The sequence below is a fragment of the Clarias gariepinus genome, chromosome 18 (genome assembly GCF_024256425.1).
Source record: "Clarias gariepinus isolate MV-2021 ecotype Netherlands chromosome 18, CGAR_prim_01v2, whole genome shotgun sequence".
NCBI classification, from domain to species: Eukaryota; Metazoa; Chordata; class Actinopteri; order Siluriformes; family Clariidae; genus Clarias; species Clarias gariepinus.
The window spans coordinates 13723923-13737894 of NC_071117.1; the positions used below are offsets into that span (position 1 = coordinate 13723923).

General features: G+C 38.7%; 2 protein-coding genes across 2 annotated transcripts in view; one reads left to right on the forward strand and one right to left on the reverse strand.

Moving 5' to 3' along the window:
* Positions 1-1478: 1478 nt before the first annotated feature.
* Positions 1479-13972, forward strand: part of ubac2 (UBA domain containing 2) — a 35345-nt gene continuing 22851 nt past the window's right edge. The window contains exons 1-4 of the mRNA XM_053477135.1: positions 1479-1635; positions 4652-4779; positions 4899-5018; positions 7257-7363. Of these exons, the coding sequence (XP_053333110.1) occupies positions 1605-1635; positions 4652-4779; positions 4899-5018; positions 7257-7363 (386 nt within the window). The 5' untranslated portion in view covers positions 1479-1604. The remainder of the gene's footprint in view (positions 1636-4651; positions 4780-4898; positions 5019-7256; positions 7364-13972) is intronic.
* Positions 9675-13167, reverse strand: gpr183b (G protein-coupled receptor 183b). Its single transcript, XM_053477134.1, has 2 exons — positions 12971-13167; positions 9675-11699 (listed from the first exon to the last, which is right to left on the reverse strand). The coding sequence occupies exon 2, from the start codon at positions 11672-11674 to the stop codon at positions 10604-10606; it is 1071 nt and encodes a 356-aa protein (XP_053333109.1). The 5' UTR covers positions 11675-11699; positions 12971-13167; the 3' UTR covers positions 9675-10603.

The window sequence follows — 13972 nt, forward strand, 5'->3', positions numbered from 1 at the left end:
GGTATTAGCATACCTGGAGTCTTGTTAAGAAAAATGAGTTTGGAGATGTGGACTAGATCTACTGTACTTTGACTGATAAAAAGCACTTTAAACTTTTTGAGTTTGTTCTGCAAAAGAAGAAGACGCTAACGTTAGCCATGTCTCGCTAACAAGAGCTTTCGTAGGATCCACAATCAAGAATTGTTGATTTACATAAAGCTGGAAAGGGTTACAAAGTAATTACAGACATTAGAAATTCACTAGTCAACAGTGACCCAAGATGACCCATGGGTTTTAAGGCATCATTGGAACTGGCTGGAATCTGTGTTCATGGGTCTACAGTACAAAGAACATTAAACAGGTAGGGTGTCCATGGCAAGACACCACAAAGGAAGCCGCTGATTACTAAAAAGAACATTGCATGCCTGAAGTCTATTGACACTCCATGGTGGTATTGGCAAAATGTTGTGTGCACTGATGAAACTAAGATTGAACTATTTGGAAAGGACACGCGAAGAGCACTACATCTGACATAAACAGGGCACTGCATAACATTATGAAAACCATTCCAACTATGATGTATGGTGAAGGAAACATCATAATTCAGGCCTGCTTTGCTGCATCAGGGCCTTGGCCACTTGCAGTCACTGAGGGGAACATGAATTGCCGAGTGTATAAAAAAAAATTTCGGGATAATATAAGAATCTCTGTATGTCATCTGAAACTCTGTAGAAGTTGGATGATGCAACACGACAATGACCCAAAAACACCAGAGCAAGTCCACAACAGAATGGCTTTAGAAAAACAAAATCCGCCTTTTCGAAGTTGGCAAATCAGAGCCCAGACCTCAAGCCAATAGTGATACTGTGGAATGACTTGAAGAGAGTCATACACACGAGCGATCCAAAGAATGACAGAGCTAAAGCAGTTCTGCAAGGAAGAATGGGCTAAAATTACTCCTGTCAACGATGTGCAGGTCTGATCCACAGCTACAGAAGGCACCTGGTTGACTGTCAGCCAGCTGTTAATTCTAAGGGTTCACTTACTTTTTCCACAACCATTTAAATGTTGAATCTATGTGTAATATAAAACATGAAATTCAGAATTTTTGGTTATTATAAAAATCTATTAATGTATTATTAATATAAAAATATTATTTTAGGCACATTATATTTGTCAATACCCTTGACTTAGATAAAGGACAAATCACATTTAATTACCAATGAATGCAGAAAACCATGAAATTCTAAAAGGTTCACATAGTTTTTTTTCTTATATATAATGTAAAAATGCAATACTCAAGTATATAGTTGAATAATTTTTATATAGCTAATTGATATAGGTAATTTTACTTTATCACTCAAATCTGACCCCTCTCCTGATGGCCGAGTTCAGTAACTGCGCATGCGCGAGGTTTTTCAGCCATTCAAAACTTCGACAAACGCGTTGTCCAAATACGACGTTTGTCCCTCACCGGCTACCATTCTGGATCCCATTTCCCTGTCTACCTCCTACATTCGGTTTTCCCTTTAACTTTTATCAAGTTTATATGAATTAAACACAGTGCCTTTGTGTAGCTCTGGTCGCTTGAGTTTCTGGTTTTATCCGCGCATGTAACCGGCACAATGTTCACCACTACCGGGTCCAGAGGGCTGTGTAAGTAGAGCTCAAACCCGCTTCATGTCGCGGACGGTTTTAGCGTGACGGCAGACGGACCTGGGTGAGACACGTTTAGGCTCCGTCCTAAACCGCACGCTAACCGGTTGTTTAGTGTGGCTAGTCGCGTGCGCCAGTCTGCGTTACCATGGTTACTGGAGCTGGGAGCTGGAGCGGGACGGGTAGTGGGACAGAGAGCGGTTTGGGACGCTGCGTGTGTGTGTGTGTGTGTGTGTGCTGTCATTCATTCTCCAACTGACACACAGGGCGCAGTGTTTAGTGTGTGTGTGTGTGTGTGTGTGTGTAAAGTCATTAGTGAACAGGTGTTAAAATGGTCTCTGATTTATGCACATTTATAAAGTTGACATGTTTTTTTTCCCTCTGAAATGTCTTGAGGTTCACGTCTGTCTGTCTGTCTGTGTGTCCTTTCATTAGCTTTCTTTCACTTTTTACTGAAATGTCCAGGGTCTGCCTGTCTCTGCCTGTCTCTCTGTGTCACTTTCTTTCTCATTCTTTCTTCCTATCTCTTCATCCATCAATTTATTCCTCCGTCACTCTTTCTTAGTTTACATATTAACTGAAATGTCCAGTGTCTCTGCCTGTCAGTCCGTCCCACTAGCTCTCTCCCTCTCCCTCCCTCCATCACTCTCACATTCTTTCTCAGTTTACACTTCACTGACATGGCCATTGTTTCTGTCTGTCTGTATGTATGTATGTCTCTGCCCCCCCATCTCTCACGCCATCCGTTCATCCCTCCTTTCCTTGGTCTTATTTTCTCATTATTTCTCAATTTACACTTCACTGAAATGTCCACGGTCGGCCCGTCTGTCTGTCTGTCTCTCTGCCTGTTCTTTCATTAGCTTTCTTTCACTTTAAACTAAGATTAGTTTTTGCCAGCCCATCCATCCATATTTTCTTCTGTCTACAGTGTCTTGTTCTCTCTAATTTCATATTTCACTGAAATGTCCAGGGTCTTTCTCTCTGCCTGTCTCTGTGCCTGTCTCTCTGTCTGTTCTTTCATTAGCTTTCTTTTACTTCAAACTGAAATTAGTGTCTGCCATCCATTCCTCTATCTATCTTATTCTCTCTTATTTCATATTTCATTAAAATGTCTCTCTATCTGTCTGCCTGTCAGCCCCCCTCTCTCCATCCATCTATCCATTCATTCCTCCTTTTTCCCATCTTATTTTGTCATTCTTTCTTAGTTCACACTCTTTAATTAAAGATCCAAATGTTCTGTCTGTCTGTCTGTCCATCTGTCTGAGTGTCCTTTCGTTATCAGTCCACATTTCACTGAGTATTTTTGTATATATCTGTCTGTATATACAGTGGGGTAAATAAGTATTTGATCCCCAACAGATTTTCTAAGTTTGCCCACTTACAAAGAAATTAAGGGTCTATAATTTTATCATAGGTTTATGGTAAAGGATTGAGACAGAATATCAACCAAAAATCCAGAAAAAGCACATGATACAAATTTTATGAATTAAGTTGCATTTCAATGAGGGAAATAAGTATTTGATCCCCAAGCAAAACATGACTTAGTACTTGGTAGAGAAACCCTTGCCAGAAAGCACAGTGGGAAGACGTTTCTTTTAGTTGCTTACCAGATTTGCACACATCTTGGGATGCATTTTGATCCACTACTCTTTACAGATTTTCTCTAGATGTTTAAGGTTTCTTGCCTCTTGCTTGGCAACTTAAAGTTACAGCTCTCTCCATGAATTTTCTATTGGATTAAGGTCTGAAGACTGGCTAGACCACTCCATGACCTTAATGTGCATATCCTTGAGCCACTCCTTAGTTTCCTCGACAGTATGGTTGGGGTCATTTTCATGCTGGAAGACCCATCCACAACCCATCTTCAGGAGGTTCTCATCCAAAATTTTACAACACATGGCCTCATCCATTGGCTCCTCAGTGCAGCAATCTGTACCTTAAGCAGAGAAACAGCCCCAAGCATAATGTTTCCACCTCCGTGCTTGACTGTAGGGACTGTGGTGTTCTTAGTGTCATAGTCAGCATTTTTCTTCCTCCGAAAACAGTTGAGTTGATGACAAAGAGCAAAATTTTGGTCTCATCTAACCACAATAGTTTATCCCAATCTTTCTCTGTTCATTGGCAAACCTCAGACGGGTCTGTACATGTGTCTTCTTGGGAAGGGGAAGCCTTGCTGCGCTGAAGGATTTCAATCCATGTAGGCGTATTGTGTTGGTTTGTTTGGTGACTGTGCTCCCAACTGCCTTGAGATCATTCACAAGCTCCTCCCATGTAGTCCTGGGCTGGTCCCTCAATTTTCTCATGATTATTCTTACTCCATAAAGTGAAATCTTGCATATAGGGCCATCAATGGTTACTTTGTATTTCTTCTATTTGTAAATAATCGCTCCAGCAGTTGTCTCCTTCTCACCAAGCTTCTAGCTGATGGTCTTGTAGCCCATTCCAGCCTTGTGCAGGTCTAAAATCTTGTTCCTAACTTGCTTTGAAAGCTCTTTGGTCTTGCCAATGGTGGTGAAGTTTGAATGGAAGATAGAGATTCTGTGGTCAGGTGGCTTTTATACACATACCAAATTGTTGTCCGGAGCACCTTCTTAAAATAATATGTGTACCACAAGAGCACATAACCAGTCTGTGAGAGGCAGAATTATTGTTGGTTGGTAGGGGATCAAATACTTATTTCCCTCATTGAAATGCAACTTAATTCATAACATTTGTATCATGTGCTTTTTCTGGATTTTTGGTTAATATTCTGTCTTAATCCTTTACCATAAACCTATGATTAAAAATTATAGACCCTTCATTTCTTTGTAAGTGGACAAACTTAGAAAATCTGTCATTTGAGCCTGACGAATCTTGACATTTGTCTTCGTGGAATATGTAAAACAGACGTGTATAACGTTTAGCACAGTTTGATGTACAGCATCAAGCCCAAGTGTAAAAGAGAACTGAAAGCACAACAGCCTCCTGCGTATTTAGACCGCACTTTTTGAACTTGTATACTGCGTCTGCCCAACAGATAAAGCTCCAGTGTCGAAAAGCCTGCTGCTGCTTCCCACTGCCTTCAGCGCGCTCCTGCTCGTGGCACTGCCTCAGTACCAGAAGCTCTTCGTTTACAGCTTGCAGGCCATCACGCAGCACAGACAGGTCAGTGTGCATTTATTTGTGTGTGTTAGCGCAAGGTTACATTCCTGAGTTGTATAAAAGTTGCAGAACTTTTCGCTATCTGAAATGCTATATCTGTGTTCTCTGTGTATCGTCTATAGTTGTGGAGGCTGCTGTGTGGGAGACTGATCTGTCTGGATGTAAAGGACATGTTCTGCAGCAGTCTGCTCATCTACAACTTTCGCATATTCGAGAGGCGGTTCGGCAGTCGCAAATTTGCTGTAAGTCGTTCTGCATTGCAGCGGGTATCAGTAGCCGTAACACTTCCTTAACCCTGCCACTTTGGTTTATGATCACGTATACAGTATTTAATAGTGCAGTTACATCAATCTATATTTCTCTGCTATTTAGACTCAAATTTGTCACATGTGACATGCTGACAAGTGTGCAGTTTGCATTAACTGTAAGATACAGGTGATTTATATATGACTGGAACTGCAGCTCTTCATTCACTTACTTACGCTCACACTCACAACTTCTGTTGGTTATTGGTAACTGTGGTGCGACCAAAAATGGACGCCCCACTTGTGATTTGCATGAAAGAAACGCAGCGTGCTGTGATTGGTTTGTTGTGGTCTGAGGGTGTACCTGGTGTCTGAAACGGCTCACGGAGTAGCATAACCAGAAGCATTTGGATATCTGTAAACGAAATTTGGACCGCTACTCTTAGGAAGGTGAAAGTTTCCCAATAAACTTTACTGGTATAACAAAATTACTGGTGACGAGACACGGATTCATCACTATGAGCCTGAGCGTAAACAGCAGAGTATGGAACAGAAACATCCTCAATCACAGACTGAGAAAAAGTAAAGTCCGAGAAAAGTGACGTTTACAGTTTTCTGGGATTCTCAAGGGCCATAAGTATTGGAACTTTATCAGGAAAAAGGTTCAACAATCAACAGTGCTTGTTCTTATTAAAGAGCTTAAGCCTAAACTCCAGATTAAACGAAGAGGACCGCTATCCAAGTGCGTTGTGAACTCGCGTGACGATGCAATGTCCACACACTTCTGTCCATGCTTTCCTGTTTGCTCCTGTGAAAGCAGCCCTATGAGGATAAAGATTCACGCCTGATGAAGAAGTAAATACAGCGGTGCATTCGTGGCATAATATGTTTGTTAGAATTATCTAAAAAATATTACGTATTTGTTTTTTCTGAAAATTAATTCAAATAAATTCCACGGCTTAGATACACTTAGATGTACTTACATATGCTCACGTACAGTATGCTTGTATTCGCTCACTTACATTTATTTGCAGTCACTCAGATACACTTACATACTTCCACAAACACTTAAATTCACTTAGATATGCTTATACACTTTTTATACAAAACACTTACATATGCTAAGATACAATGACATAACCTCCCGTACAATCGCATTTGCTCAAATACAATCATGCAAGCTTACATATGTATATATTTACTCTTATGTTTTTATACGCACATACATCTCATGCATTGATACATGTACATATATTTGCATATTATATCTCTTATATACGCTCACATATGCTCTCATTTACCATTATACATTTGCATACTCCTACACACACTGACATTTGCGCACGCAAACTTTTTATACGCTTACGTTCACTTACACACATGCATCACACGCTTGCATACAATCTCATCACGTATCTGCTAATGTAAAGTAAGCACTTTGTAAGCACAAAGTTTTTCTTTTTCCTTCTTCTCTTTCTTGTATCTTCTTATTTTTGCTTTTTTTAAAACACAGTTTGTTAGATTTAGTTTTTGTAGAAGCACAAAAAACTTTCTCTTTTTTTTCCAGTTTTGCCTGTATCTCTTTCGTTCGTTCGTTCATTCTTTCTTTCTTGTTTGTCTTTTTTCTCGCCCACATCTTTATCATTTCTATACATTTTTTTCCCTAAAGAACTGAAAGTTAGATAAGCAAGTAAGAGATCTTGTCTGTAGCAAAGATGTCATCTCTCACTGTCTCTTTCTCTGTCTGTGTCTGTTTGTCTCCCCCTCTCTCTTCCTGTGAAACCTCTTCTCAATGTTTCTTCTCCGCTTTCACGCATTTTCTTTTTTTGTTACTCAGTAATATTAAACAGTGTAACTACTGTAGTGCTGATCTATCGATAAACTTGAGATCGATTGATTATGTAACTATAAAGTGTTATTAAATAGTCATAAGATATGACAGTGTAAGAGCCAGGGAAACTGGACATGATAAATGTATTTCTTAATTGTTTTTTTAATTTTTAAAGGTTACGGGCGGTCGTATAAGCATTTCACTGCATATCGTACTGTGTAATGATTGTGTATGTAACAAATAAAATTTTTATTTGATTTGAATTTGATGAGCTGCAGGTGTTCCTCATTGGCGTATTAATTGAACACCCTAAATGTTTTAAAAAAAAAAAATCTTTATTTCATCTCAAGATATTCTTGTGGTTTTCTAACATGCACGCCTGTGCTCTTATGTGTTGATGTCAGTCCTTCCTGTTTGGGACCTGGGTTCTTTCTGGGTTTCTGGACTTCCTATTGGCCGAGGCCGTCCAGTTCCTGTTTGACCTGCAGTTGGACTTGCTGCCAGCTGGCCTGTAAGTCAACAATCTGTCCGATTCTTCTCGTTTTCTTTGAAGGATTTCATACGCATTTATTATGTAATATTTAACATCCTTATCACTCAGAAACATCAAACAGTTTTGTGTCTTCACCATGTGAGCGCGCTGTGTGCCCTGAGAAAGCAGTACCTTTCTTCTTACGTCGTTCTCAGGGTGCTGAGTGCCTAGAGGTGCCTTGCTTCTAGAAATGATCGTTTCCTTTGATAAAATTGTGGCTTATTTTTCTCTTTCATCAAAATTTGTTTTGCATACCATTTTACCTCAATGTTACCCTCAACACCTCCAGACATAACTTTTCCCATGTGTCTTATAGCTTGAACCATCTGCTATTGTCATATGAAATATGGTGACATTTACAGAAGTGCAACATTAAGCAATTAAAAGAGCAATTATGCGCAACATTAGGAGTGAGGGGTCACCAAAAGGTTCAGGTTTCATTACAATACTGGAATAATAGAAGGATTTCACGGTGGGATTGAAAACCATGTCAGAAGTAATTAAAAACAAAATGGAAGTGTTAAAACTTTAAAAAAAAAATTCTATAAAAAAAATGTTTTCTATAAAAGCTTTTGCATTTTTAATACCTTTTAAATGTTCTTCAAATTCACAAGTTTTGACACATTTCCCAATGCATGATCATTATTAAAGATGAAAAAGGTAAAACATTTCTTTGAATCTGAAGCACGGAAGTTTACCGTCGCTAGTCTTTATTTATCCGTGGTGCACTAGGTGTGAAGGGTGTTAGTCTCAGGGGACAGAAGTTTAAATCCTGCTTGACAATAAATGTTTTTCATTCTTAATCTTAAAACAAAGTAGTGAAATAAGTAAGTTGTTTAAACAAATCACTTAATAACAATTAATTTAATTTTTGTTTGTTTGTTTTTGTTTACGATAGTAATACATACTATACTAAATTTTACACACTGATTATAATTTTTTTTATTATTATTTAATCGTGTTGAGTTACTTAATCATTTGAATTTTTTTGAGTTATGGTTGTGAAATGGTTTCAATTCTCAGTATTTTTGCACAAGTATCTTGAGATGCCGTTTCTGCGTCACACACAGCTAATTACACATCCCACCCACGCCTTCGGTTGAGGTTTTTAGTCAGTGCATGAGATGCGAAACTGGCCACTATAAACCTTGATTACCTGTTATCTTAGTTATTTTCCAGTAATTCCGGTGCAGTGCTAATAAAACAAGCATGATTTGTCTGATGATTCCGTTAAAAGTATTTAGGGACAGTAAGTTTATCTCTAATACTTTAAACTTACTCCGTACAGTTTATTAGGATGTAATATGATGGATATCTTCAGTCAACATGACATTTTGAGAAATTTCCCCAAAGTAGATAATCTGTAGGTCGAGCGATTAGCGCGGTGACCTCACATCTCAAGGGTTAAAAGATGATTCATACCTCGGGGTCTGTGTACGTGGAGTTTGCATGTGCTCCATGTGTTGGTGGGTTTCCTCTGAGTACTCTGGTTTTCTCTCTCACAGTACTCTCACAGTCCAAAGACAATCAGATTAAGGTTATTTCCAAATTGCCCATAGTGTGTGTGTATGTGTGTGTGTATGTGTGTGTGTGAGATCCTGCGTGAATGTGCCCACTGATAAAATCGGCACCCCAGGAGGTACCCCGCCCAGCACCCTAAGTCCCCTGGGAAAGACCCAAGGCCTCCATAACGCATAACAGAAAAACTTTCAACTCTTTTATCTCTGAAAACATGAGACACTTGAATTTAGATTTGTATCTCCCAAATATGATATTGAGGGTCACTTGTTTTAACTGTGCTTTCTCAGAAATGCTATTTTAAAAGTCGAAATTGAAATCAATTCATGTAATATCACTTATAATAAGCTTTCTGGTCACAACCTGGACTTAGGTTTAAGCAGAACACAATGCACCTCCCATCAGAAAAGTTTTTTTAAAAATTACAATTTAATCATTGGGTTTTACTTTTGATTTTATACTTTATACACACAGAAATAAAGTATGCATATTATGTACATATTATCCACATCTGCACTACCATTTCAGGATTTCATATCAAGCAGTTCTCCTCACTCCCCTTGTGTCCTGCTTGGACAGGCACTCCTCAGAAGTTGGGTAACAAAGTCATAACCATAGTATCTGTGTGAATTTTGTCCCACTCCAGCCAGTCATGTTAAAAAGATTCACATTTACATTTAGAATCGAGAAAAAAGAACCTTCTATAAAAAGAGCAGTAAATCCACTGGTAAAGTGTGTAGGTAAATATGATGTCATGTCTTGTGGGGAAATGTTTTTTTTTTCTTTTCTTTTTTTTTCTTTTTACTCCCCCTGAATATGAAAAATCAGCAGGAAGTGGTCTTGCATCAAATCCCTGATAACCCTAAAGGTGTTATATTTATCGCTTTAGCATCTTAACACATGTCTCAGAGCTCCCGCAAAGTGTTTGTGTTAATGCTCCAACTGAAATAACTCTCAGATAATGCTTTTTGTCACACCTCAAACCCCCTTTATTTGACTCATCCTCCAAATGTCCTGTTTCAGTGTCTACGTAAATAAGCCACATATTACCAAGCAACCAAGATGAACACAAAGACAAAGGAGAGGGGGAGTCTCTGATATAAGGTCACATTATTATTATTGTTATTATTATTATTATTATTATTATTATATGATTAGATGTTTTAAGCCCTGACTAAAACAAAAAGGAAAAAAGGTCATTTTTTTGGTGGGGTGATTTTTTTTTTTTTGGCCTTGTTTTTTTCCCCCTCCTTTTTATTACACACATTGAGGTCCTTTCGGAACATGACTAAAAAGTAAATTTTGCCTAATAGTTGCCCTTTAAAACCAAATGCGATGCTGAGGTTTAAATGCGTCATTTATAGTTTCCATTAAGTGTTCTTTGAATGGCTCTGGGTTTGTTTTCCCTAAAGTGGTTCTGCTACTGTACTTCCCTTTTCACGAAGGAAAGTCTCTTTTGCATTGGCGAGAATTCTCCCCAGCAGGAGAGAGCACAAATTGGGAATTTAACAAACTTTTAGAAAAAATCTTAAAAAGACACTTTCGGTTATAAGTTTCCCTGAGAACTTGCTAAAATTAAAAAATTTTCTGGAACTTCTCCAATCAAAAGTCTCTTATACTGTGTAAACTGGTTGTGGTCATTACCGTCGTATGTCCCCAAAATATGTTCTGTCCAAAGGCTGTTTTGAGAGGTGTTGAGGATCAGCAGCCGTTCTCAATTCCTTTCATGGTCATCTGTCTTTTGCTGCGGGATAAATAGGTCTGTTGTTCGTTTGTTCCCGAGCTGTCGGGTGAACTGGGTGCTGCACTGGTGAGCGACAGGCTAACCTGGCGCTTCAGCAGGTTCAGCACTTTTTTCTTATAGCCATTGCAAGCAAAGAAGTAAACAAACGGGTCGAGGCATGCGTTGAAGTTCATGAGGCACACGGTAATGTGCAGCGAGATCTGGAAGGAGTGCAGCTCTTCGCAGTCCGGGTCATACATCAGCTTCCGGATCATGTACTGTAGTAGGTCAATGTGGTACGGGCTGAAACACACAACAAACACCAGGACCACACCAGCGATCACCGACCGTGCCTTGCGCGTCCTCCCAGATCGCTCCGTCAGATGGTTGGACTTGGCAGCTAACTGCAGTCTGCGTGAGAGCGCCGAGTAACAGATGAGGATTGTCCCCAAAGGGATCCCGTAGCCCAAAACCACAGCACCGATCAGAATATAAGGCAAGCCTTGGACAGTGAGCTCAAAATTAGGGTACTCCATGCAAGTAATGATGTCATTCTGTTCTTTGTGAGTCATGGGCATGGTCAGTAATGGCAGCGTCTGCGCCAACACCAGTGCCCACATCAACAAACAAATAAACTTTACATTCCTTATTCTCCGAAGCCACGCAAACCTTGGTTTCCGTGCTACAGCAACAAAGCGATCCACAGCAAGGCAGGTCATAAAATTAACACCTGCGTAGCAATTGACGTAGAAGAGCAATGCCGTGACCTTGCATAGTCCATCTCCCAGAGGCCAGTTGAAGCCCAGGGTGTAGTACATGGCCCGCAGTGGCAGCGCCAGGCAGAAGAGCAAGTCCGACACCGCCAGGTTGGCTGAGTACATTGTGCTGGAGTTAAGCTTGGTCCGCTTGGTGTAGATGACGTGCAACGCCAGCGCATTGCCCATTAGCCCCAGTACACAGATGATTACATAGGCAAGCGGCATGAGCACTTGTGCCACTCGATAGTGGGAGTACAGGTCGGTGCAGTTGGAAACCGCTAATGCAGACATCGTCACAAACTTGTAAATAAAGAGACTGAAACAGAAATGGAAATTTGCATTGTAAGTTCTATTTTAGCTGAAAAATAAAATCAACAACTTTTTTTTTTAACACCTGGACAACCACAAAAATTTAACACTGCAACATAATTAAGAGATTCTATGTCAATCCTACTGTGATGGGGAAACACTTTGAACAGAGTTTTTAGATAGAACCTTTAAGTGTCCTTACAGAAGAACCTGACGGAGAAACTTCTTAAGATGAATTCTTCTTTCAATTTAAAGCTTGTAAAATCGTCTACTGATGTACACTCCAGACCACTATTTTAGAAAGATAGATCTGTAAGTTTTTTTTTGCTTTTTTGTTTTTATCATAGTCTCAGCTTTCTTAAACTTAAGAAAAAATATTACAGTTGTAATCAAGCATTTATTTTTGGTTCCTGTCTCTAGATACAGCTGTCGAAGGGAATTGGATGCTGAAAAAAATTTATCCAAAACCTGAGCATAACAATATTAAAAATGGCTGTATTAGGAAAAACATCAACAATAATCGCAGTAAATAGGACTACAGTCAGAGCTTCAAGGAAAAATACTACACTTTGAACACACTTTTTTTTTTTTGAACGTCAACAACAATTTCCTGCACGCACAAACAAGTCTATCAGCACCAGATAAATAATATCTAAAAAAAAATAACTAAACAAACAAATAGTGAAAATAAAAGCTAATAAAAAGAATGGCACAAAACTACTGACAAATACTGAAAAAAATGTCTGCAAAGAAAAATAACAAAAAAACCTACAAAAAGCAGCAAGCTGAAATTAACAAAACATTTGGAAAAAATCGGTTACCTTAGTTACTTTGAATGTGTCTGTATGGATTGCTTGAACCCAAATCGCTGTGAATCACAGTGACGAGCTATTTATGCATGTTTGCTAGTAAGAATAACTAACCAAAAATGATTCTCATAATTTATAGACAGCGCCGTTGTCATTCACACATTTGCATGACCACAAACACTTTGGCATTTAAAGTGCCAAAACAGCTGAAAGGCCATTGACCGGTCAGTTTTTAAATAAAAGTTTCCTTAACGCTCTTCTTTTGATTATTTTAATTTCTATTGGTCTAATTTTCGCTTTAAAAAAAAGGTTTTTGGTTTACTGTTTTGTTTTTTGTTTGTTTGTTTTTTTTCAGCCAATTTTTGATTACATGTAACAGTAGATAGTAGAAATAGTCATTATGAACAGATATGTATTCAGTGCTACTGCTGCCTTAAAAAAAAATCAGTCCTGAAAATCACATACTCACCAAACGGTTTAACTGAGCAGCAGTTTATTTCTCTGATCGGGTAGCACAGAGTTCCTCATGCATTTTAAACAAGACACACATCACACTTTGCCTACTCTCTGTACGTATATGTATATTTTCCCCCCTCCTTTATGACAATTTTCTAGCATCAACTACCTCAGCTATCTCAAGAAAGCTTTTTAATAATGCGCAGCCCCAGAGTGGAGTGAAACTCTAAAGAAAACCACACCACTTCCTTTTCTTTTTTTGCGTTTTTTTTTCTTTTTTCTGCAGCCCCTCCATCTTTTTGTCATGAGGAAGGCCATTGGTGTAAATTTGGAGAAGTGAAACTCAGTTCTCAGACAGTTTGATGTTTGTACAGTATTTTGTATATCATCATAAATGGAGCAAGAATCTAATGTTGCTTTTTCAGGTAGCCATAGTACGCATAAGGTGTTATAATACCATTACCTTGGGTTATGACATGTATGTTTTGCAATATATTTGTAAACGGTTGCAAGGCAAATCATATTTATTTAAAATTTTTAATTTAATATGTTTGCCTATTCATGTTGAAATGAATCACAGAGGCATTTTTTTATTTTCTTTTTATGGGTTAAGGCTATATTTATGTAAGGAGTCTACATTGCCGTCACACAAGCACCGCAAAAGCACCACGAAAGCAAAGCTAAAAAAGTTTCCACCACAGGAAAGTTTTGGTTACTTGGTTAGACTAGAAGTGAGAGTGGGAAAAAAGAACTGGTTGTTTAATGTTGAATTCTGTGAAGTATTATTTGTAAATTATTTTAAAAAGACAGATTGCTATGGTGTAAGAATAAAAAGTTCTTGCTTCTGTAGGAAAGTGGGCAACGTTAGGGCAGTAAAAGCACCACAATACACTCTCATCATCCTTACGTAACAGATGTGTAGATTCCTATTCCAACTTTATACTCCCTTTACTGCTGTAATACCCCCACTCTTCTGGGAATGCTTTCCCACTCAATTTCAAAGCACCTACAAGAT